General features: G+C 42.1%; 1 protein-coding gene across 1 annotated transcript; it reads right to left on the bottom strand.

The window, feature by feature from the left end:
• Window positions 1–639: 639 nt before the first annotated feature.
• On the bottom strand, window positions 640–21,235 carry LOC104923731 (zinc finger protein 536). The gene is made up of 4 exons (XM_019276582.2): window positions 21,194–21,235; window positions 15,193–16,858; window positions 9,062–10,000; window positions 640–3,180 (listed from the first exon to the last, which is right to left on the bottom strand). Exons 1-4 carry the CDS (start codon window positions 21,233–21,235, stop codon window positions 2,945–2,947), a joined length of 2,883 nt encoding a protein of 960 aa, XP_019132127.2. The 3' UTR covers window positions 640–2,944.
• Between the last annotated feature and the right edge of the window lie 5,409 nt (window positions 21,236–26,644).

The raw sequence follows: 26,644 nt of genomic DNA, 5'->3' as shown, positions 1-26,644 counted from the left end.
ACCAGTCTCAGAAGCATGTTGTTGGCATGTTCCCTCCTTTCCTCAGTAGAGAAAATCCTAAGGGTAAACTGTAAGTGAAACATTTTTCATGCTTGCGTTTTGGCAAGATTGCCTGCAAGAGAAAAAAGAAAGGAGACTTGTATACCCTGATCAGATCAGTCACTAAAATTACATTGAGAAAGCTTTTCCAATAACAGCTTGATATTAGGACTTCAGCGCGGTGTTGATGTATGTTGTCGGCGGAGAAAATCTGTTAAGTCTGTGCCATGTGATGCCAACAGTCTTAAATATTGTTTTCACAACTGTGCAAGCTAATTACCTTTAATTTTTCATCTGTGCTCCAAGGGTTGTAAGAGACTGTGATTAGTGATTCATTACTTCTCATTACCTGGCCTGTCAAACTGTTTCCTTTACTTATTCAAGCTGATTAGCTGTACATGGCCCGCCTCTCTCAGTGAGGCTGAGAAAGAGACCTCAGACATGGTCTGCAGATAAGCAACTTTAAATACTAATTAAGATAAGATGGACAATGATGAGCGGACTGGCATGAAGAGAAAGAAAACACGAAGAAAAAGAAAATTATGATCATTTTCATGATGGAAATAAAAGAAAAAGAACGGTGACAAAAGATTGAAAACTGATATTTATAGCCGATTGGCAAGTTTGAAAAGTTAACTTTAACTTTACATCAATAAAACATCACATAATTCTGATCTGAGGTCATTAAATAAACCCATGCAGACAGTCAGTGTGATGGCATGTCTGCATTTTCTCCAGAGAAAGGTTATTTATAGGTGTCAGAGAATGAGGATTGATTTACTGCAGGTAAACAGGATGTCATTTTCAGCAAAAGGTCAAGGTGAGCCAAAGCTTAAGTGGATAAAATACAGGAATTTGACATCTGTGTATTTCGCATGTCTCTCAAGCCAGTCAAGCTGCAAAGGCATGGCAGGACTTGATAACACGCAAACCTTTTAGATAAAGCGATGACGTGATGAGTCCTTGAGTTCAAACGTAAAAAACAAATACTCGGAAGATTGGTAACAAAAACTAGAAAGATGAGCAGAAAAAAAGCCTGAGTATGACATTGACTATGATAGTGAGACGTTAACTAAAACATTCATCACCATTAGTAGTAATTAACAAACTTCCCAGGCATTAATTAAAGGGCCCTGCTTTAAGGGAAACTGTGCTTAATTAGGAGATTTGACAGGATGAGGCCTTAGGGATGATCCATATCCAGAGGGCTGTTAGAGGGGTACAAATGACAAAATTTCCACAAAGCTGGGTGTTTTTGGAGCATTTCCATTGCTCGCCACAAAACTCTGTGCCCTTGGTCAACTCACAAGATGGTCTGGTCTGGCCTGATCTGGCTTGGCATGGCTCTGCAAAACTATTGACAGGTATGACAGGCCTCCGATTAGCCAGTCAGCTGGAGGCCTAGACCTTGTCACCTGTCAGGTAGAGAGATGAAGGGTGAGTGAGCAGAGGAGGAGGGAGAAGGAGAAGGAGGAGGAGGAGGAGGAGGAGGAATGCAGAGAGAGAAACTTTAGGGGAAAAAAGAGGAGAGAAAGGATTGGTGACGATGTCATTCAGCGCTGACGGGGTACACACAAATACAAGAGGCAGCGCTAAAAACCACATGTATATCAGGCCTAAGTCACCTGCAGGAGTGTTTGTGAAGCAGTCTATTACAAAAACCAGAGGGTCTGAAGATGACAAATGTGTACCAAAAGAATCTGTGATTGGATCGGGGATTAAGGGGCTGCCGTGTCTCTGAAGGAAAACAGGCAGGAGACAGACAGTCAAGAGTGGAAGAAAGAGAAAGCGATGGAAAGAAAGGGTGGAAGGGGGACAGTAAACGAATGTCAGACTGCCCAGGCAGGGAGACAGAGTGGCAGAGTGGGTGGGCTTTGACAGACACATCTCACACAAGCTGACAGCTCCGTCAATAGCCCCAGGATGGCCGCCCTGATTGACAGCTAGCAGGTGGCGCATGAATGGAGTTGTCAGGCCGACTGTCAGTCAAAGTCACATCGCTGCGGCTACAAGGCCCCGGCTGAACAGGCACACAGCTGCCCAAGGTGATCTCTGGGTGTACAGGCAGACTTTTGGCACGGGAGGCTAAGGCAGCTCAGATCATGCTAAAATTACCGTACACGGCAGCAGCAGCAGCAGCAGCAGCAGCATACAATAGTCATGTTGATTGGGCCTATTTTACACTAGTGGGCAGATATGGTATATACACACAAGGGTGGTTCCACTCAATATGAAAAAAATAGAAAGGATTTGAATGTACTATCAATGAATCTCTGCAGTTTTTCCATTTCCTTGGTTCCCCTTAATTGAGCATTGTTCCAGCACGGGGGCATGAAGCATAGGAGTTAATGGGCAATAATTATATGTGAGAGAGGCTTTCTCCCTGGAGTGGAATCCAGAACAAATGGAAGCTCCGATGTGCAACATTCTACTTCATTACATCTGCCGCGATTAAAGCCTGAACATCTGGCACCATATCCTGACAGATAGACAAGACTTCTGGACTGGAAGGGAAATCGAGCGATATTTACAAAAATGTAACACAGGGTATTTACTGGATGAAAGAACAAGTGCTTTAGGCAGGCACGGTACATTCTCCCTATCAGACAAGTGTTGAACTGATGGATGCATGTAAACACAAGTAAATCGTTTGGACACTTTTGACAAAATGAACGGCACTAAATATCCTCGCTACACTTTCACATCACAATGGACTTTATTATTATAGGCAGCTTCTTTGCTACAGATAAATACGTACTGTGGCTCTTCAAGTAAACACTGGAATGTACATCAAGGTTGGTTGTTAACTTTTTTTTTTTTTTTCAATCTCAATCATCCTAACCCCTTCGAGGTGAAGCTAAAACAATAATCATAACTGTCTGTGTCTGCTGTTGCCATGACAACATCAAGTCCCACAGAGTGATGTCATGCCGATCTGGTCTCTTCCTGGAGCATGATTATCTCCCGTGATGCTCTGAGGCAATCTGGAGGGCCTCTGGGGCGTGTGTGAGCGTCGGAGGCGGCGGTCGGGGTAGAGGCTGTTGTCAAAGGGCTTGCGGTGGACACAGAGGACGTGAGTCTTCAGGTTGCCCTTCTGGGAGGCGCTGTAGGGGCAGTACCTGCATTGGAAAGGCTTCCGAGCTGGAAAAGAAAAAGAAGGCAGAGAGAGAAAACGTAATGCTGATATGGTTTGTAGTAGTTTACTTTAAAGAACATACCTAAAATCAATGAGCTTTGACTCTAACTGGATGATTTTTGAGGTGATAACATTTGACTGTTTGCCGGCACTCAAATCTTATCCAAGCTGACCGCTGTGAGCTGATCAAATTAAGACAGACTAACAGCTCAGGTTTCTGTTCATGAAAAAAGATTTGTGAAAAAGAGTTCTGTGGAAAATGTATGTTTATAATATTGGATATTAAACAGAGAGAATATACTGTGCCCGCCTAAGAATTCTAGACCAGATGTTGGCAGGTGAGAAGTTAAATTCTGACACGGACACATACATTGACTTTTTTATGGGTTTTCAAAATAGTTCCCTTTTAGTTATGGTGAGCTAAAGTCACTGTGGTTTTTTAGAAAAATGTAAAAAAAATAAAATACCGTTCTTAACTGTGACATTGATGTGGCCTCATAATAACAATTTGCACTTTCTAACACTCCAACTTTACCAAAACACTGTGACACTTCATGGGCTGACAGGTTTTTATAAAAAAAAGGGCAGCAAGTTCTAATTCATTGAAACACATTTCCTGCTCACAACACGAACACAACCACGCACACACACACACACACACACGCACACGCAAGACAAATAAACACACACACAAGTGTTGAGTTGAGGAATGACAGACGTCTGCAGCTGGGAGGCAAGGCATGCCAAAACTTCCTGTCTGTCCCCCTCTTTAGCGCCCGCTACATAACTCTACTACAAATGTGAACCTACATGACACGGCACAGAGTGTACCTTTAAGATACAAACAACAAGGCATACCGCTAATAGCTTCCAGAAGTTTATCTGACCTCAATAAAAATCAGTATGACACCAAAGCCTGAAGGTATTGCTTAGATCAAAACAGAAACTGCGCTAGTTGACTCATTTACCTGTCTACCTAGACAGCCATGTGTCCTTGTTCACTGCTGTGCTATTTTTGAGATGTTACCTCATATAATGACTGTCTCTTTCCCCCTCTGTCTAACACTTCAATGTGTTTTTCTGTGATTCATGGTTACAGTAAACCATTATGTGCTGATGTCATCTGACATCACTTCCCAAAAACTGAGGGCTGTCTCAGCCTTTTCACCCCACCCTCGCCTCTTCCTCTCTATTTGCTCCTCATCAGAGCAGAGACAGCTGCAGGCAGCTGAACACTCGCTTTCACATCTACATAAAAAAGGTGTTTTTGGGGGGAAAAGTGGGAAAACTCACAGAAGGTGTGAGCAATAAAAGGTAATGCTCCATCTGTTGGTGTATAATAACCTGATGGCCGTAAAGGACACACATCGACATTCACACACTAGTCAGAGAGAGGATAAGGCCTGACACATCTGAATATCATCAGGATGGCACAAAGGGTATTGTGTGTGTGTGTGTGTGTGTGCGTGTGCGTGTGTGTGTCAGAGAGAAAGAGAGAGAGAGAGAGAGAGAGAGAGAGAGAGAGAGAGTTAGAGAGAGTAGCCGTATTGAGGAGGAGGGGAGGCTGTCTGGGAAGAACAATAGTAAAAGAAAAGCTTTGTCAAAATCTATGTACAGAGTAGTTTGTGGTGCATGTTAAACTCCACCTGTCTCACTTCAACTCCTCCAAGCCTCAATCAATGAAGGTGGAAAAACAGGAAATAAAGGCAGACAGAAAGAAACATCTCTGATGCTGCACATTTCTTTCAAACTTTTCAACTTTGCGTGTACAGTAGGAAACTGTAAAACTATCATCTCATTTTCCAAATTTTACACATCCAATGTGACTTGAGAGACTGAAAAGATTCCCCTCGATCTTGCTGCAATCTTGTAAATGCACTGAGATGATGTGAACAACTCTGTACCCTATTACACTTTCATAAAGTCAGTTAATAATAAGCCAAAAGGTCTCGCATCTACAACACTCGCGTGTTGCCCTGCTTGTCTTCCTTTCTCTCTCTATCGCCTTTCTCTCTCTCGCTCCTCGTCTCCCCGAGTCTGCTGTTCTTTCTTCCCTCCCACCAGAGAAGAGGGGAGGTCCAAGAGAGGGCAACCTCCAAATAAGTTCCATTAATCACAAGCCAGAGTCTAATGTAACTAATATTTTACAATTAGAGGAGACAGCAGTGGGCTCTGAGCCATCCATCTCTTCACCACATGATCCTCCATTCATAGGCTGCTCCAGTCACAGCTTTAGACCAGCCACACACATTCAGACACACACACACACATATACATGCACTTCTATGCATGTACACATATATGGATGTACAAATAGACTGCACAGGAAATGAGAGGGGTGGGATTGTGTGGTGTTGAGATAAAGAGTGAAGAAAGAGAAACAAAATGAGTGATTACTGACTTTGACTCTGTGACTGTGTTAAAAGACAATTCTAGCTTATTACAACTTAGGTCTTATGTAATTATGGCCATCATTTGCCAACATTGTACTCACCAAAGTGACTGTTGAGATCTGGGAACACGGCAACATCACTACAACAAAGTCAGACAGGGCAAGAATCACGGGCAGTCAGACAATCAGACAAAACAAGCTTACAGTTTAGCCAGATAATCTAAACCACTTTATTAGAAGGTTGCACTGAAAGTAAGTGCACATAAACTAATAATAATACTGCACATCACTGCACAGGAAAATTGTGTGTATGCACAACTGCAGCATTTATGCCAGGTCTAAGATGAACCAGTAAGTCAGTCTACCAACTCTGACGGATGGACTTTGCTAACCTGGAAGTATGACTTGTGTTTTTTGCCTATTCTTCACAAAATCCAATCCAGCACCCGACTCAGTATTTTACTCTGAGGTTTATGTACAAATTTAACAAACACGTAGTTTACTAGAGAATTTCAGAGTTGCTGGTAGGCAAGACTTTATGCTAGTTAAGCCAACCTTTTCCTTCATATTTAAAGAAAAAATTGAGAATGGTATCTAACTCAGTAAGAAAGCAAAAACTGTCAAAACTAAACTGTCAAACTATTCCATAAAGTACAAGTTTGTACTGTTTGTGCTATAATAGGGCTATACCTGATCTCAGTTTATGGACCAAAATTGAGTGTTGGCATTAGGTCAGACTTGTTTTCTTATTTCTGTTATTTCTAAACAGATGTTGACTGATACTATTTATATAATAAATCTGCATCTTTTTCTGTATGGGTCGTGACAAAATTCTATAATTTGAGGACTTTTGGATTCTTTTGCTTGATGGTTTATTATTTCTCAACGTAAGGTTGCCAAAAAAAAAAATGTTTTGTTCTATTTTCTACATTTTATAGGCACTAGTATTAAAACATTTCACACCAGACCTTTCCCTTCTTTTCCTAAGTGCATATTTGCATGAGGTTGTACACATATATATGTTTGCACCTGCATGCATGTTTTCCTCTGTGTATGTGTGTGTGTGTGTGTGTGTGTGTGTGTCTGTGCGGTGAGAGTGTGTTGTGTGTCACAGGCTGAGATAATGACCATGATGACAGTGGCGGGGCCGACGGGGGCCAGAGGAGCTGAATGGTGACGGATGACACAGGGCTGAGCTCTGATGGCACACAGACAGTGAGTGATGACTGCACATCCTTCCCAGTGCTCCACCCTTCATTATCTCTATGGGGAGAAGCAAGGCACAAAGGCAGGCCGCGCTGCCCTCTCGCTGCCCTCAAACGACATCTGCTCATGGAGACAGCCGCACTACCGCTCCTCTTTCACCTCGCTGTCGCTCCATCTATCTCCATCTATGGTGATCTTTCTCGCTCCTTTTCTCTCTCCTTTTTCTCTCGCTCTCTGTCACCCTCTCTGCGGAGGGTATACAGAGGTCAGACAATGAGATAATGACTCACCCCTTTCAACCTTTCAAATCAGGGCCTTTTCTTTCACTCTGTCCTCTGTTGTTCTTTCATTCTTAATCCTTTCTTTATCGATCTTCTCATATTCACTTGTTCTCATGCATCTCAGAGGCCTGGTCTGATGTCACAGAGGATACTGGCTGGTTTAGTTAACTGGTTAACTGGTTTAAAGTAGGACAACAGTCTAAAATTCAAGATCCATGGTGCTGCATGACTGTGCTCTCAAAAAACAGTTGCCCTAATTATGCCTGTGAAATATGAAAGCATGTCACAACACCTGATAAAGAAATGTTCAGAAGCTTTGCAACATCTCAACAGTTAAAGTGGTAAATGTTGCCATCTAGTGGTTTAATCTGAGCAGTGCAAACATGAGAGCCCCTGTTTAAAACACAGGGGAAGGCTCAGTGAGACTAATGAGCATGCAGACAGGTTCAACCAGAGGTCACCATCTGGCCAATTACCACTGCTGGCACATTGGAGCCGACCTGAACTGTCATCACAAACACATCACTCCATGTCCAAACTGCCCAGCAATATGTCACCATGCCACTCGACGTGCAATACAGTATGGAGAGGATGGGGGCAACAGGAGACAGCCCCATGACAAAGCCACCTGGTCAGCACTGCAGACAGGACAGGCTGCTGGGCCACCTGCTTAGTTCAGTTTTAGAGGACACTCAATGGACTCTCAATGTCAGTTACCCGTCTCAATGTCCAGTTTGACTGACAGGTGTTTATTGTGTCTTTGACGTCTACTTCCTCAGGGAGAGAGAAAAATAAATGAAGGATCAATCTGGATGCTTGAAATAACTCCTAGCAGCGAATGATACATTGATCGGATTGCAAAAGAAAAAATAGTCACAGCATAATATGCTACTTTTGAAGTAAGAAAGGTTGAATGATGTCAAATTGCTCTTTGATTTTTAAAGGAATTCAAAACACGAGGTTTGATCGAAAACAACACAAAACTGCCAGCTTTTCCCAAATCCCTGTTTTTTAAATGCAGCATTATACACAATAAAAGCAAGAAAGACACATGAGCAGTATGATGGCTGTGACAGGAGTTGAAGTGGAGGGGTGCTTTTCGGCATATTATAATAACCATCTGTACAATCAAATAGAAAACTACATCTTGCTGTTAGAATCATAAAGAAAGGGAACAGATGTTAATCCCTAATGGAGTTGACAGGCACTTTCCTGTCTTTCACATGAACATATTGAGTTTCTGAATAAAGAGGGGGATCAGAGGGAAGGTGTATCATGTTGCACTCATAATACATGCATATCAAAGACCCCAGCTGTTGGATTCCCTCTCCTGAGAGACAGCATTATTAAATCTGCACTCAGCAAGCATATCACACCAGCACAAGAGCTTAAGCCTCCCCATCAGTGGGCTCCATTGGCTTGGGCGATTTGTAACCTATCACACAAGGAGATTATATCATCTTTTAAAGTGTAGGGGTAATCAGTGCCACACACCTGTGTCTTCTTTAGTCCTTATTTGAGATCAGAGATAAGATCTGGCAAAGAGGAAAGAAAAAACTTAACAAAAACTTAAGTGCTATAAGTATAAGGGAAATGTGTTGTTTGTAATTGGCATGATTTATTCACACACTCACACTCACTCTTCGCACTTCCTCTCTTAGGTGATGAGGGCTGAGATGCTGACTTTTTTTGGATTTCTATAGCACCATCCTTGTGGGTGACAGTGTCACATACTGGTGCAAAACCCCGCGATATAGAATTAAATTAACTAAAAGCAAAATTGTTATATTGCCATCTGTAGTGGTCTATCACATTCAGATGGGGTGGTACAAAGCATCTGAAAGGAGATAACAAGATGCAGAAAAAAAGAAAAGAAAAGAAAGAAAAGGACCAGTTTATGTCCACTAGGTGGCAATAGATTCTTTCAAATGTAAAGGCAGCCCTGGATGCATCTTGATAGCAGTGACAGCTGCATATAGTGTATATGATATATAGGCTTATGCTCACCTGATGCAACATCTTTCTCCATGTCCCCCCCACCGTTCAGACTGACTTTGTGTGCGCTGGCAGGTGTGCTGCTCAGGCTCCCCTGGGATCTGAGAAAGGAAAGCAGGCCGCCCTGGTGCTGGAGCTGATCGGACTGTCCTGGAGTCAAGTTCTCCAGAGAAGAAATAGGAGATTCAGGCACAGCTCTACCCCAAGATCCAGGGTTGTCGTGCTTTTTCTCGCCAGGACCCTGGAAATCAACGTTGGCTTGTACCACCTCCTCTTGCTTGAGGACATTATTTTTCAGCATCTTCCACTTGGCAGCATCGTCATTTTCGTCCTCCCTCCCTTGCTCAGATTTCTCAAATTCACCTTCACCGTCGTGCCCTGTGGAGCAAGCATTCTGTGTGTTCATCTCTTCTTTTGTTCCCTGCACCAAAAGGTCACACTGATATGCGGGTTTCACACTGAGTTCAGCTGCGGCATTAGAGTAACTTTGTAGCCGGCGGGTAATGGAGGAGGAGAGTCCATTACTAAAAACGCCAGACATCTGTACCAATACAGCAGGAGACATGGCTGAATGAGACATGACAGACTCTGGCCTGACGGACAAATCCAAAGGCTCATACTGGGACTTCCTGGTTTGAGTAGATAGAGAGCTGTCTACACCTGCATCTTTGTCAGCGAGCTCGGACTGCTTGTTGATGAGCAGGGCTTTTTCATTGTGGCTCTCCAGACCAAGGTAGTGACCTGCAACTGGGCTCCAGTCTTCCCTGGATCTAGGTCTGAGCTTGGGGTTGGGGTTGGGGCTTGAGCTGCTGCTGGTGGGCTGCAGTGGAGAAGAAAGATCCCTGCTGTTTTGCCAGTGGGGGAAGTGGTAGCGATCCAGATGGAAGCCAAGGGAGGCCGTCTGTGCAGCGGTGTAGTCAGTGGAGAGTGGACACCTGTAGACTTTCTCACCTAACACAGACAATAACAGCAAAAACATAATACAATTCAAATCAAATTAGGAAACTATGTGTATATGAGGCATACTAAGCTTTTTTTCCTGAGAAAAGTATGTACCAACAACTGTTGTCTAAACATGAAAAATGTTGCAATCCTACACCAGGCTGAGTTGAATGATTTAAGCGCTGCCCTGCAGTAAATCAAGCTTGTAATCAGCTTTCAGCTCCAGTGATCCATCATTTTACAGTATGGACGCCACCACCATGTGCAATAAATACACCCAAAGATGTTAACACCAAACAAGATTCTTCCAGAAATAATAAACAGTGGAATTTAAAGCAACTAGAACAAGGCAGATGTCGCAGACAAGAACCTCATTCCATCAAAACCAGTAAGTGGGTTTCCCAGTCAGAAATAACGAAGTCCAACATGTGAGCGGTTCTGATTAACCGCACCATGTACTGTAGCTGAGTTTATTTTTGCTTCATACTTGAAAAATGGCGTGTTTGAACAATAATTCAAAAAGTACAAAGTGTATTATTGTGGAGAATGACAAAGGGTAATTTTTCTCCTTTTAGCCAGTGAAAAATATCCATCTGGAAACGAGATTTGATCCCACTCACCATAACTTTTAATTAGAGGTAATTTAAATGCCTTCTTCCCTCTGTTTACCTACAGTTTAATCCTCATAGCCATCACAGAAACTCCCTCTAGGGTTAAACACACTCCCTGTGACCATTTTGAGTTAGTGATTGTCTGAGACCTCAGCCTTGCACTGTCTTTAAACAGCCCAGCTGTTTCGCTGCCATTCCAATTACAGTAAAAGTCATCCGACGCCATTAAGCCACAAATATTGGCAGTTTATTGCCCAACACTCTCCTGGCATTTGAAGGTCAGGTCATACATTATACTGTGTCTTTTAGGGATGCGTCTGGGATAGAGAGATAAACCCACCACCATTAATTTAATTCTATGCATATTGATGCCTTATTGTTCTTCTTTAATGGACTAATATCTGAGTTACAACAGTGATTCATCCCCGCCAGAGAAATATCAATTTCATACACCTCAAGATCTGACCCTGAGGTAATTCTCTGAGGTAAATCTAAATCTAATGATCTGTAGTTGTTACTTTACTTTGTTTCCAACTTTAATAGAAAAACCGCCTTTGTGAGCTGAATGGTTGTAAAAGGACGGCTGTTCTTTACTATTTCAAATGTACAAAACCATAAAACAGCACCTACATATTAATCAAATAGACCTGAACATAATGGAATTGAAAAAATCTCTGCTGAAATGGCATATTCGTGTCCTTGATCTGAAGTCAGTCACCCCTGTTTGTACTGTATATGTGTTTGTGTGTCTACTGTGTGTACAGTATGTCTGATTTAATGTCTGCATACATTCAATGTGTGTGGCGACGTGCATGGGCGTGCAAGAGCGGGAAAGAGACTTCAACAGTGCCACACCCTTGTCTCCAGTAACAGACAAAAAAAATCCAAACAGCTTAATGGAACTCTTTCAGACACGCTATATATCTCAATTATTCTGTGGCTTAAATTACGATGACATTACCGGCCAGCTCCAAATGCAGAAAACACATATATCTGACCTCATCTTTCAGCATGGACCTTCCTAAACCCATTTGCCAGCCTACATGAGAGCGGTAAAACAACACAAAGACTGAAGACTCTGCCTTTTTTCTCTTCCTTTGGACGGGTGCCATCTTTGTGATTGCCTGGTTCATGCTAACTTAATCAGTTTAAGATTTACTTACACTGCCGAGGCTCACATTATGTGAGGGGAGTAATTTTAGAGCTTAGATTTATCAACCAAAACTCCAATTACTGCATCATTACAAACCCCAGCCTCTCTCACCTAACACAGAGAATCTAATGAAGTGATGCGTATGAGTTATCCGCCCTTACAGGATGTGCAAGGCGGAGGAAAAAGGTAAATAAATAAATAAATAAATAAATGCCTCAAGTGAGCCGTCTATGGAAAAAACATGCAGCTGGGCTTGGACAAGTGATTCATTTCATATGGAAATAGGGTTTAGGATTTATAACCATACATCACGTCAATGCAATCACAGGCTCACATACTATGCTTACATAGGCATTTGGCAGTTATATTGTAGATATCAAACTCTATATACACTGGAGCTTTGGCTGTTTCTATATATGCAATCAAGCACCTGAAATGCAAGGCAGAGATACATGGTAGCTGGTTTAGTTTAAGATGAAACAGAGTGAGCGAGAGAGAGTCACACACAAGACTGGTGAGAAAAACAGGGGCACCAGATGTTCTTTGATGTTTATAATAGCATATATTATTAATATTAATTAGACCACATAGTCAATGACGCATTTGGGACGTTTCCAAGTCAATTAAGCCAAATGGCATTCAGGAGACGGTGGAACAATATTTCAAGGCAGGTGTTCAGAACTCCCTGGGTAAATCTTTTTATCTGCATGCTAGGAAAACAAGCATTTTGAGCTTAATTTGAGCCTCATATCTGCAATAATAATTAAAAAGAGGATTAAAAGACAGAAGTGAGAGGGAGACGGAAAAGCCAACAGGTAATCAGTGTAGACAAACCAGTCAGACTGGCTCTGATCTCTGAATAAGAGCTGAATTTGTTTCAGCCTGACACAGGACCGAGTTAGATAAGGACCTGTATAGTTAAAAGATGCTTTTACTGTCAGCAATCACAAAGAATAGACTGATGTAACCAGAACAGCCGAATGAAAAGTGATACTCTGTACACCAGCCTGCTTTATCTGTGTTTCTGGGTAAACGTCTGCTCATATTACCATTCACAGTTTTACAGACGCTTATCATTTCAAGCTCTCTTAGCCGTAACGCTTACAGTAAAAGAAGAGTAAAAGCACGGAATAAGGGAGAAAAACACATGTGGGGACAACATCATTACATGGTGTCTGCTCATTGACCTTGAGGTTAAGAGTATTGAATGGGACTAATTAATAACTGTCAGAGCATTTTATGTTTGTTAGGCATGTTTTTATTCTGAGCTGGGATCTAACTGGTCCAATGTAGGTCAGGAGCTCGAAGCATGCACCCTTCATTAGTTTATCATTTTAAGAAGAGTCATTATTCTTAATCTCAGATTATAATTAAAGTCAAAGTGCATTTTGAAATATGTCCTGATGACATATTGAGAGAAGTAATTTGTAACACACATCTTCTATTGAAATCAAAGCATGAGTTCTAATTTAAGATGCCGGGCATTTGTAGTTAAAAAATCTAAATCTTGCACTGTATCTGGATGTATCAAGCAAAGGAGCTGTCTCTCACTCTGACAGCCATGACTGTACTATATTTGCTATCCATATTGAGAACATCAATAACTTCATGACCACCATAGGCTGACTATGAATAATGCAGCCAGTAATTCTGGACTAATCAATGTTCCTCAAGCTGAACATCTGGCAGTGGTAATTCTTCCTCAGCATCTCCGCTCTCCTGAATTAGAAAACACTCGCTCTCTCCCTCTCTCTTCCTCCATGTCCAACCATCGAGACAGACAGACTTGATCAGTTACAACCCCCCACCTCCGAAAAAACTTATCCCTGTTATTAAACCCTCATCAAGTGGTGCGTGTTCTCCATATGTGTAGGATTTACCTATCTGTCCCGCAGCAGACCTGTGTGTTGAGCCAGGGCCAGCAGCGTGTGATTGTGTTAATTAATCTGTCATTGTGAGCGCAGGGAGCAGCTGCAGAGGTCTCTGGGATATATTGTCAGAGCTAAACAATGCGGTGCTAAGCCCCCAGAGTGAGTCTACCATTACACAAGACTAAGAACAGAGAGGAGAGGAGGAGAGGGGGAGAGAGAGCCTGCCGGATCCATCATTGACTAAAGCAATGACGCCTGACCTTTACAATGAATTAGTTTCCATGCTTAATATTGACTGAAATTAGAGTCTGATACTGAATGTGCCATCCCAGAACTGTGTGCACTCAAATCCTCAGCTAGCCAGCTATCATAAATGTTTCTGGAAGTGACACCGTATGGTCTTGGTGATAGGGGAGAAGAGGGAAAGTAAAAACAATAGAGCTTAAATATGTTTCTTAAAGAGCAACCAGAGAGGGATTTGACCATAAACTTTTAGCATTTATATGTAAATATGCAGATACCAGTATGTGTGTACAATATGGAAACAAAACATCTAATGAGATTAGACCTGATCCATTTATCTCTGCTATACGGCCAACATTTAAGGGGATACTGGATCAAATCCCACAGGAGTGCACCAGACTTAGATGTACATAACAGCATTACTCCAAGTGAGAATAACCATAGGCATAAGCTAAGTAGAAACAGAACAAAAGTTTGGATTTATTCCTCTTTTTTTTTTTTACAAACACTGTTATAGCAGTAATTTAGGCTCACGATAACATGTTAGCAGGATGCCATGACAAGAAAGGCATTTACCCAGAGAGCCGAATCATCCAAATCACCAGGTGGAACAGAAGACTATCAATAAAAATACCAGGTGGTAGATCAAATCATAAAAATCACTGGGTGGTATATATCAAATCATTAAAAACACCAGATGGCATGCATTAACATCTTGTGCCCCCGTAGGCAAGGGGTGGGGATGTGACGGATAAAAAATAGAGGGTACTAATTATCCCTACAATTCAACATGATGCCATTATCTTTAAAAGGAAGACAAAGTCTTTCTGCATGACAGTAATATCTGTGGTGGTGTTGCTGACCCTGCGCTTCATGTCCACCTACACTCACAAGCGGGAAGAGGCCTCAGCTGTCACATAGCTATTATATTTTTTTGAAAAACATATACAAAAGATAATGAATTTGTTGTGATATACTGAGCTGATTTTTTTTTGTGCTCTGTATTCACATATGGTTGTAAAAAAAAAGAACAGTCAGGGTGTTGTGGTAGCCTATGCACTGAGGTGTGTAAACCAGTCTCTCTCTCTGTCAAATTCAAAGCAGCAGATGCCAATATATTCAGATTTTTAGTTCCTAAAATGGGTCAAACTCCATAAACAGTAGATCCACTTTTCCTATAATACAACTGGATCATGCCATCCATTATTTCTTCCCTTCAGGGCTACAAAAGACAGCTATGCTGACTACAACGTCTCCTAAACTTAATGTGTAAAATTATTGCAGTGAATTCATAAAGGAATTACCTTTCCTTGACTGTATTACCTGTAGCTGGTGAAGAAGATTGTGGTCGAGGGTCGAGAGCACTGCCAGAGTGGGAGTTCCCCATCTCTGTCATGATCTCTGATGGCCCGTGGTGGCTCATGCTGCCTGGGGTACCGGGTCTGCTGATGGACTTGGTGTCTGGATCACCAAGACACAGTTTCCCATCATCCACAGGCAGGTAGGAAGAGCACTGCTGCTGATCTTTAGGACTGAACATTTGCTGCTCAACAGGCAGTCCTGGAGTCATGATCTGCCAACCTGGGTAGCTGCTGCTGCTGCTGCTGCTGCTGTTGAGTGTATCTCTGTTAGAGATGATTTTCTGCAGATATTCCATGCTAGTGGAGCTCAGTGGAGGGTGGAGATGATTTAAACCCAACAAAGAGGAGTTCTCTGCATCCGTCAAAGGGCCTGGACCTGAAGAAATCATCCTCCCTAACATTTCCCTAACCTTCATGTCAACACCTGCTGTGGCAAGTATGTGGTTGTGGTTATAATCTTGATGGTCAGCTCTCTCAGCTGTGAGGAACCTGTTGTGAATGCGGGAGATGTACTGCGAGTAGAGGTTGTTTTGATGGTCTTGTGTTAGATTACTCATGTTAACAGAGGTGTCATGCTCAGCAGGGGGATTACGCTTTGCTGCAAGCTTATTAAGGTGGACCTTCATGTGGTTCTTGAGAAACCAGGGTTCCTTGAATCGACGGCCACAGATTTGACAGCAGTGTTCAAAAGAGTCCTTGTGCTTCCTCATGTGGCCCTTCAGGAACCAGGCCTGGCTGAAGGTCTGGCCACACACCTCACAGGGGAATTCACCAACGGGCTTCCTCTTCTCACCGGCCCCCATCATTGGCTTCTGCCCTGAGCCTGAATCCACAGTTATATGTGTTGTCTCAACGTGGCCAATGAGCTCCTCCTCTTGCGAGGCAGCAAACTCACACAAGGTGCATTTATAGGGTTTATGTAGGATCCTGATGTGGCGCTCAAGCTCCTGCTGCTTCCTGAACTTTCCCTTACAGAATGAGCAGCGGAAACCACTGGGTTGGGCCTGGATGGGATCATCAGGGATGGTAGTCACCTTAGGAGATGTGGATGTATGTGGCTGGCTCTCCGTAGCACCAGAGTTGGTTAGGAATGGGGGTTGTGTCGGGACAGTCTGTGGCAGTTGGGGGTTCTGCAGTAGGTTTATATTAGATGTTTGCTGTTGTTGGCTGACATGACCAGCTCGTGTCTGTCTATCCCTTAGTATTGCCCTTTCCTCAAGCTCATGAAGCAGTCTATTCTCCTCCCTAATTCGCCCACGGCCTTTACCCAGAATGCCTTGCTTGTGAGTACGGAGGTGTATCTTCAGGTTACCTTTCTGTGCGGCCCTGTGATCACAGTACGGGCACTTGAAGGGTTTCTCGCCAGTGTGTGTGCGCATGTGAAGGGAAAGTATGCTGTTGAAGCGGAAACGCTTTCCACACAACGGGCAGGGATACTTCCTGTTCTTGCGGTTGTCATCCTGGGTGGAATTTACTTGGGAGGCGATGCTTTGATTGGTGACTCTCAAGAACTGGGAAAGCTCTGCTCTCCCATTCATACTGCTGAGAATCCTTGCATCCATTATTTGATTGGCCAGAAGCGCCATCTGGCTCCTAATTGGGTGGGTGGATGGGGTAATGAAGCTGTCCTTTCAGGGACTGGCTGATGTTACAGTATGGTGGTCAGGGGTGTCTAAATGGGACACTCTGTAGGTTAGCAGTTGAGTGTATGCTGAGTGTTTGCACTTATTCTGATGAAACAGGATGTGGATTCATGCTGTTCAGATGAAATGTTTCTTCGTAGTAGCTCAGACCTAAAGATAAAACAAAAGAAACATTGAATGCATTCAAATTCTGCCAAAACAAAGAAATAATTCAAATGCATTCATTTCCAGGCCAGAAAGCCCACGAACAGGTGAGTAAAATGTCAGTAGGTTTGCGAGCTGTTAATGAAGTAAATCTGTACTTTTGCAACTGTTGTATAATGCCAGTGACGCACCACAAATAGGTCAGGAAATAGAGCAAAGTATGTTTTGAGTCTCATCATCCTGTGTTAAGTATGCCTGTGGTTTTAGATTATTGTTGGAGACTATGAAAATGCTGATTAAGTCTAACCACAAAGGCTTCCTCAACAAATATCTCATCTTTACTAAAGGGTAAGGTGAAAATCTTTGTCTTGATCTCATTTTGTACTGACACACAATACAAAGGTAGCACAAACATCAAAGAGTGTATGCTTCTACTTGGCCTTCTTATGCATTTCACAAATCTTGAACCGCTTAAAAAAAAGATTAAAGTAAAAGTATTAAGCTTTTTCAGCAGGTCTATTGCATATTTGAATAAAACCTTTACCAGGATAATTATGTCACGGGAGTACTAAAGAAAATAAACAACTTGATGATGCAAAAATGCAAACTCAAGTTGAAGAAAGAATATCCAAATGGAAAGCTAAAATATGCCTCACTTCTCCCCTGCCCAGCTTCCCTTTTTTTATTCAACTGTAGCAGCAAAACAAAGCTTCAAATTCACATCGTGCTACAATGGTAGAGGTCACATAAGCGAGCCCTGCACAGCTCTAGTGCAGCACCAAAGGGCACAGAACAAAGCCTGCACTGTCCACACTGAATTAACACAGGCTTACATCATCCTGGATTGCAACCTCAGTCAGTCATGAAAATGATGTACACAAAAACACACAGATAGAGAGCTAGCAGCAGCGTCTGGTGTGAGCTCGCTCTGAGCGGTACATCAGAAATCAATGTAACCATATGGTACTGACCTAATCATATCTGACAGGGAAAAGTGAGTAAATTATATTAAAATGTAGCAGATCCACTTCATATTTATTAACCTGCTTTTCAACAGTCATGCAAATACAGAGAAGGGGGAGCAGGGGGAGAAGATGTTCACCCCCTCCTCTCACCCATTTTCAAGGATTACCGTCATTTGAACTATTATTGCATTTGGCTCTATTAATGCCATCACTGCACTGTAACCTTGGATGTGTAATATTGTACAGTGTATCCAATCTGAAGACTGCACCCAATCAATAATGATTGATCAACCTCGACTTCAAATGGCTTTGCGTCTGCAGCATCTTATGAAATAACTTTGACCACCGTGCATTTCTTAAACAATGCTCTTGTGCTCTCTCCTACCTGTCTGTCACGGAAAACAAGAGTGAGGCAGGTTAACGAGAGAGTAACTGAAAGTAAAACCTTGTTCAAAATCAAGACACTCGATTTAATGTAACTAAAGACCTTCCAAATAAAACGTCTGACAAGGAGCCTGAGCCACCTGCTGCTGCTGCTGTTGCTGTCTATAGTGCATGGCAACCTCAGTCAGTCATGAAAATCGTATACACAAAACCACACAGATAAAACCCTGCAGCCATGGTTGGAGCGAGGAGTGTGTCTGCTCGGAGCTGAGATCAATGTAAGGATACGGACCTGACCTAATCATATCTGACAGGGAGAAAGTGAGCGAATGATATTAGCATACACTAGATCCACTTCATATTTGCTAAAGTGGTATTCGTCTGATTAACTAAGCATACCAAGAAGGCATAAAGCCGTCATCACTCTGTGTGTGTGTGTGTGTGTGTGCTGGGTTATGTAGGAATTGGTGGAGATGGGAGCAGGATGCAGGGCCATCAGGTGTTTTCTCTGTCAGAGTGGATTAGGCTCTTTTGGTGCAGATTGAGAGAGAGCTTGATTGTTATTAAGCATCGTGTCACAGTAGCGCCTCTTAGGTGTGGCCGCGTGTAGAAGAACAAGGAGCAGGTGTGATTTAGCGCAGGCAATAAAAAGAAAAAAGAAAAAAAAGAAATGTGACACATACACAATTAAACCAGCCATGGGAGCTGCATTCTGGATGATTTCAGATCTGACAATATCAAACATCGTTACTTTTCATTTTACTGCAGTCTGCCTAAGGATTCTGTATTTCAGTATCTAATCTGCAAGAGGGTGGGAGTGTAATCTTTTTAGTTTGTGGTTGCAGCATATTGTCAGCTAGGATGGATGGACGATATTGTAAATCCATAGAGATGTGACACTGGAATGAAATGCATGACTGGAATTTATAGATTAGAAGTGCATATTTCATATTTCTTTTTAACAGCAGTTAAAAAGCATTAATAATTTATGTTGATGGTTGAGCTGAAAGCTACAATGAATGCACAACAAACATTCACATAAGCCTGCAACCAGTGCTGCAACAGTTACAGTAACCCATCTAATGTCACCCAAAATAAAGATTATACAGTGTTGTATACAGTATAATATAGTATACAGCAGCATTACATAAATTAAATTACAAAATAATGTTTACTGAGAAAAAATGTGTAATTTATATATATATATATATAAATACATAGTTTTTCTCATTCATATATATTATATATATATAATATATATATATATATATATATATTATCACTATAATCAGCCCAAATTACATTTAGGTGTTGGTGTCCCACTGGTGATTTTGACCACAGGAAAGAAGAGAATTTCTGTTGACATGGAGCAGAGCCGGTGTCGTGCCAGAACTGGAGCTGGACAAACGGGCAATGTAAATGGGCTCAACAACCTCTATGGACATGAGGTGAAGGATGTTGATGGAAGAGAAAAGGAGGCAGTGAATAAGCATGAAGCTGCCACACAAGAGTAAATCTGGGACCAACTTTTATTCTCTGGTGAGAGCTTGGGGAAATAAAAGGCTCAAAGACAGATGCTGAGCTGGGTTTCTTGCTGTTGGACTTGCTGCTATGTCTTGTGTCATTGTGCCTGTTTGATGTTTGGCTGTTAGTTGTCCACTTTTTGTGATCACAAGTAATAAAATCAGAAATTTTAATTTATATTTAGGACAGTGGTATTGTACTCTGGGGGCACTAAAATGCAAAAATACCAATTTCTATGCAATGTTGCTTTAACTTGTGAATAGCATGTCTGGTTTGATATAAATGGTTTCACTTTGTGGCATATCTGTCAGTATAAGTCAAGATGGATCATTCAAGCAGCAGCAGTCCCTTTAAAACTTTGACTTCAAAATATATGCAACACAAATTGGCAGCATCAATCTTTTTGTGTAAGGTGCAATATTTTTAATATTTACTTTTGAAGTATTTAGATCAGGTTACTAATTACTAATTACAAAAGTTGGCATGTAATTTGTTTTGAACTACATTTAAAGTAATCTGACAACACCGACATCAAAATGCTCGATGTCAAACCTGATGAAACATCTACAGGTATATTAATGTAACTGTTGCTTAGGACTTTTAAGCTTTTTACTGTTCAGTTTAAAACATTTTTTTTTAAAGAAATCGAAAGGTAATTCACAGTAATTTACATTAGTTATTACATTTTAACAGGGTAATTAGTCATCTGTAACCTTCCCAACACAGATTATGAGATAGATTGAGCAGGCAGAGGGGGAAAACTGCTAATAACTGTGAAAATATAAATGCATATCTGATAATAAAACATGATGTCTTTTTACACAACTTATATAAAATATTTTTCTTTTGGATTGCACTCTCTGTGATTTAAGACTCAGTCTGAAATGGGTGATCAAAATCCTGAAATATTCTGTTGTACAGATGATCAAAAATTGCAATGAGTGTTTGCTAACGTTGTCTCAAAGGTCCTCATTATTTAACCAGCATTTGTTCTGATTCCACTTTTAATGCAGGCTGGGTGTACTACAGATGTTATATGTAATAATCAAATACATATCTAATGATATACTCTCATACCTCATGACTGATGACATAGCCTGATGCTATACGTATCTGCTGATGTCCCACATTATTTGTAATGTGGGTGCAAAATCACATAACATGAGATCATGACTTTCAAAATTCCAGGAATTCCCTGACGTCCCAGTTTGCACATAACAACAGTTTTATTCATTATTACAGAGCAGGCTTATGTGCAGACAGTAAAAGCCCCATGCCACGCATTATGCCCCTCATGTCTCACTTCACCCACGTGCCCACCCACCAGATCAGCCAGCCCAGCCATGCTGTAGACTGGCCTGTCAGGGCACAAAGAGGCAGCACAAGGAAGAGGGCAGTGGTAACACAGCTGCCCACCATGACCTGTACAAAAGATAGCACCCATATACTTTCTGACAGCCAGATTAATGAAACCCTATAGGAGCTTCTCTGTAGGCCCCCCAAAAGCCTGACGGAGACAGAATAGTCTAACCAGCACCATTCATTACAGTACAGAGTACAGAGCACAGAAAGAGCACACACAGCACTGACAAACTAGCTCCTTGTGAGTAATAGCTAAAGAACTCATAAAGGAATACATACACATTTGTTGTGGATGCAGTAAATCTATGCCACTCCTTTTACAACTATCAAAAATCTGGCTCGTGCCCTGTAAAAATAAATCTGGTGTGCATGTGGCGCAGTGGTGATGTGCAGTTATTTGGGAGTCAGCTATTCCACATGTTCAGTGAAAGGAGGCTTTCGATTCATCTTGTTTGTCTCATTCGGTATTGCAGATTAACGGCACTGAGTGCAACAGAGGGAAAACAAGTTTATCTGGCAACATACTAAAAGCTACTGCGCACAGAAACAACAAGTCAGACTGTAAATAGCGGGTTTGGTTAGAGGTGATCAGATTGTGTTTGTACTTGCATGAGTTGGTGGAAAACCTTTCTTCTAATTCACTGTAACTATCCACAGGTCATGTTTATGCAACCTGCAGTATCATAACCTCATTACAATGTGTGTGTCTGTCATCGTTAAACTTTGCATTCATGAGCTTCCTCTGATGCTTTCAATGGCGCTCGCACACAGTGAAGCGCAAGGAAATATAAACACTGTCTCTTCAACTCATTCTCATCATGCACACCCACTCTCACATGCTGTCTCACACGCACACACAGACACACACACACACACACAGTCAGGCACGTGCATATAGAATGTATTTTAAATCACTAATGTGTAAACAGTTGCTCTTGTTTGCACAGACCACCTGTTCTTTCTGGACACAAACAAAGCTTTGGCGTACGATGGGGTGTGTTAACAGTGTGGGGTGCGTAGGGGATGCCTTGCACAAGAGAAGCCTATCCACATGGTGTAGGCTGCATCAGATGGTTGGGCCCTGCAGGACAGCAGCCAGCTCCAACAGAACTCACACAAATCTCAAAGAATGGAGCTTCTTCAGTCCGCAACATACTGTCATGTTTTGCTTTCTTGAGGAGTACAACTTCCCCCCCTCCCGTGCTAGGACAGCAGGCTTGCCAGCACAAAACCCTTGTCACTATACCATTTAAGGAAACAGTATCATTTTGTCTTCAGATCACATTTGTCTTCTGCGTTCTGCTCGATATCTGCGAAATTGAAAGGAAATGGCGAAAATGGAGAGAGAGAGAGAGAGAGAGAGAGGAAAAAAAATCAAAAATGGGTGTCTACTTTCAGTAGCTAAAGCACTTGGAGGCACTAAAACAAAAGTCATTAAACGAGTCATCACAAAATCACAGCAGGAGTCTGGTAATGCCACTTACAGTATCTCATTAAGCTATGGCATCTACAGGAAAAAAACTGACAAACAAAGAGCATAATCCAAGGCACATTAACTGGGCTGATAATTCAATGAACTCTCATTTGGCAGCCATCTTGCCCTTGTGATGGTCTTTTTTCCGCCGCAGCAGCAGAGCACAGACCCCTCATGAAGTTCCTCTCTCTCTCACACACACACACACACACACACACATATTCTTCTTCTCTACCCCCCCTCATCTCTCTCTCCCTCTCTATCTCTCTCTCTCTCTCTCTCTCCCGCGCTCTCTAAAACAACAAAACATCCACCATTAGACAACGGGGTACCAGCGTAATTAGAAAATGACTTCCTTTGCAATCCTAGCTAAGTAGTTTACACACTGTAATTACAGGGACAAAATCATCTTTTCATCATTTCACTGATTGAGCTCATCAACCCAGTGGGATCCCAGGACTGTGCTCAGGCAACATCTGGGCTAAGAGAATTAGCCCTTAGTTTAGCAGGCCTTCCACAGTGGCAAGCAACGCAGCATGAATACCGGACATGGCCGTGGCACACATCTATAATTGAGACTGTTTTTTTTTTTGGATTGTGTATCAGATTGAGTGTTAGATCACAACCTCTATCACAAAGCGCTCTTTCACTCAAATATTTAACATTATCTTGCTTCAAATAGGAGACGATTCAGGAGGAGTGCAAGGTCACTGTGTAGCAACTGTCTCTATTTCCCACACTTCCAAAAATGCCGTATCAAACTTTGACTCCCCTTTCCGAGTTGCTCCTGTACTTGTGAATTGAGGCATTGAAGATTGACCTTGGTGCACAACAACATGCCTTTTCATGGGGCGCTCTGTTTACTCTGATTCTCGGCGTGCCCTGAGCCTTGACTTTCTAACAAACACATGTGGTCCTGGAGTTGAAGGTGAAGTGCTTTCGTTCGTCTCTGTCCTGTGGAAGGGCTCTGACTCCGTGTGTTGGCAACAGAGGCAAGTGTTTAATGTGGCAGCTGTTAGCCTCGTGGATTTTCACTAATCACTCTCTCCTGATTACTCTGATGAGTGTATGATGCTCTTAAATAATCAACCCGCAATGAAAAAAAAAAAAAAGAAAAATAATTATCATCATCTCCCTAAGTAGTGCAGCTGCACCCGCCTGCAATAATTACAACTAGAACAGGGCGCCTTCTCTCGTCACTTACAACCACTTATTATTAGAGATAACGCTAATTGGTGCAGTGGTGGGCGACAATTCTTCATGGGGTTCATCATAAAAAGCCAAACCTTGAAAGTTATGGCACATTAGAGGTCTTAAAGCCAAGGTACGGTACTAAACATTGCATGCTGAGACACGCCAATAATCTGAGCCAGGGGAGTAGTAGACGTCCTATCAGTAGCCCCTTGGTTGCCTCGCTGCCTTGCCCTCACTCCACCCTTCCCCCACTCCTGGTATCAGCCTGGCAGACACAATTAACATTTTCATAAAAACAATTCCCTGCCTCCAATAGTCCAATGTAATTTGTTTTCCATCTCTGTTCATTAATCATTGTTTAAATCGGTGAGCCATCCCCTCCACTCTGCCATCTGCACTCAGCTGTGTTACAGATATGACACCTTCCCCCTTAATGGGAGCTGACAGCCAAGAGAGGAGGCCTGTGGAAAATAGCTTCCTGCATGTGCACTTCCACCTCACATACTGCCAGCAGGTGAGAGAGGGGTATTTAATGGGTTCTGATTAATCTCAAAGGCAAACAACATTACACTACAATATCATGCGGCATGCAACACTACAGTATATACACATACAACACAGCAGTATACGAAGCGTGCAAAAGCTGCATTGGCTAGAATAACTAGACCAAAACTCATGCAGACATGGTTTATAACAATGGCGGTGTATTCCAGATTTTGTCGAAGTTGTCGACTGTTTTTTTTTTCTTCTTCCTCTAGTTAAATTAGTGCAGTGTTCCTACAATATGCTATTGTTTTCCTGGAATTGGGAGCAAGGTTATTAATTATTCACTGTTGTGTTCTCATATGAGAGGGCTATGCTTTTCACTGTATTGCCTCATAGCTCAAATACTTAGGGCCATGGTACTCGGGCAAATTTCACCAGGCAACATCACAGAGATATTATTATCACAAGGCAGACACTTAGGAGATTAAAAGTTTCCTGAAGAGTTTGAATGATTGGAAAGGTTTTCGACTTTGTCTCTGATAAGATTTCACAGTTCTAGGATTTTCTCAGCATGGGAAAGACAAATCAAATAACTTTTGCCTTTTTCTTTTTTCCTTTCAAGTGATTTTAAGCCTAAGTCTAGGTTAGCTTAGGCATTTTTTTGTTGGGGGGGAGAGAAAATCCTACTCAATGTGTTGGGTGAGAGGGTGCCAAAAAGTTCATCTGGCCTGTTGATTTCAGCATGGATTACAGATATTCAAATCATGTGCCTGGTGTTCAAACAAGTGCCTCTATCAGGGGAGAAAGTTGCCAAGCGGAGCTTTGTCATGTAAGCTGTATGAATCTACTGCAGCATAATGAGAAAGCGGCTGTAGCGCTACATTTAATACAGTTTCATCCACTCACTCACCCTCCCTCTAATTTCCTCTCAGTTATGATGATAATCATTTCAAATACCCCTCCAGTCTCCACAAAGCCTCTCACATTCTAGACAAAGATTGTGTCACCTGAACATACTGAACATACACACAGACCCTAATTTTTCACCAAGAACTGTGCCACAGCGCGCACATGGTCCCAGTTACAAAAGAAAAAAGAAAAAAAGGCTTCAGACAAACACCCCAACTCTTTTTGGGGTGTTTCTAACAAGGACAGCAGCAGCAGCAGTAAATGATGTGTATATTCAAAGCTGAATATTTCATGTTGATTGATCGCACTGACTGCCACCCACCTGCTCCTCCTCCTGTCCCACCGGAGCTGGCATGAGGAGAATTCAGTAATTGAGAAGAGCAGAGCATGGTCTCTCTTTGCTCACATATGACAGATGGGGCATCATCGCTTCAAAGGAGAGCATTTGGAAACAGGAGGAAGGGGGCGGGGGGGGGCAGAGGGTGAGGGTGGCTTTGAAAGTAGCTGTGCCACTCTGTACAGGTGACAGTAAAAAAAAAAAAAAAACAATATGTAAAGCATAGCCACTCAAAAAATGGTATATCTGTAAAAGGTGCAACTTCAAAATATAATAATAAAAATAATTTTAGGATGCTCAGGCTAGACTGTGATGCACAGACACTTTGCATCATTATTCTCAGCCACAACCACACAACTTAATTTGATCAGATTTTACATGAAGCCTAGTGGTACTTTGTATTTTTTTTTATTGTAATGACATATATGTGGAATTAAAGACCTTATGGCTTATTAAAATATGATATGATAGAAGGTTGTATGGAACACATTCATGGTGCTGTACACACAATGTATGCACAAATAAACACCCAGGAAACACACACACACACTTGCTGTTCTCTACATCCCTCTCTCTCTCTTTTTTTACAGTAACATTTCGAATTGAATCCCTCGCATTTTAGCCCTCGCCATTACTTTCTTTTTCACCCCCTCCTCCTCCAAAAAAAAAAAAAAAAAAAAAAAAAAGCCAACAGTGGCAGCTGTGGGAAACACACGTCTATCAGAATCCGACTCGTCAGAAACTTAAAACTCACTCACTTCTCCCAAAATGACTCGAGTAAAATCTTCGAGGAGAGGCAGTGATTTCTCTTACCTGTCCAGTTTGTTGTTGGTGGAGACGCGCAGAGGGAAGACACGAGGTGACAGCAGGAGTTCAGCAGGAGAGTGATGTTGAACTGGATGACTGACTGCTGACTGACGGACTGTACGCTTCACACGCTTTATCACAGGCACCCAGCGCGCACAGTAGGACCCAGATTTCCTCTCGGAACT

This window comes from Larimichthys crocea, chromosome XXI (assembly GCF_000972845.2).
Source record: "Larimichthys crocea isolate SSNF chromosome XXI, L_crocea_2.0, whole genome shotgun sequence".
Taxonomy (NCBI): Eukaryota; Metazoa; Chordata; class Actinopteri; family Sciaenidae; genus Larimichthys; species Larimichthys crocea.
The sequence above is the reverse complement of the archived record's forward strand: the minus strand, read 5'-3'. Positions and strand labels throughout refer to the sequence as shown.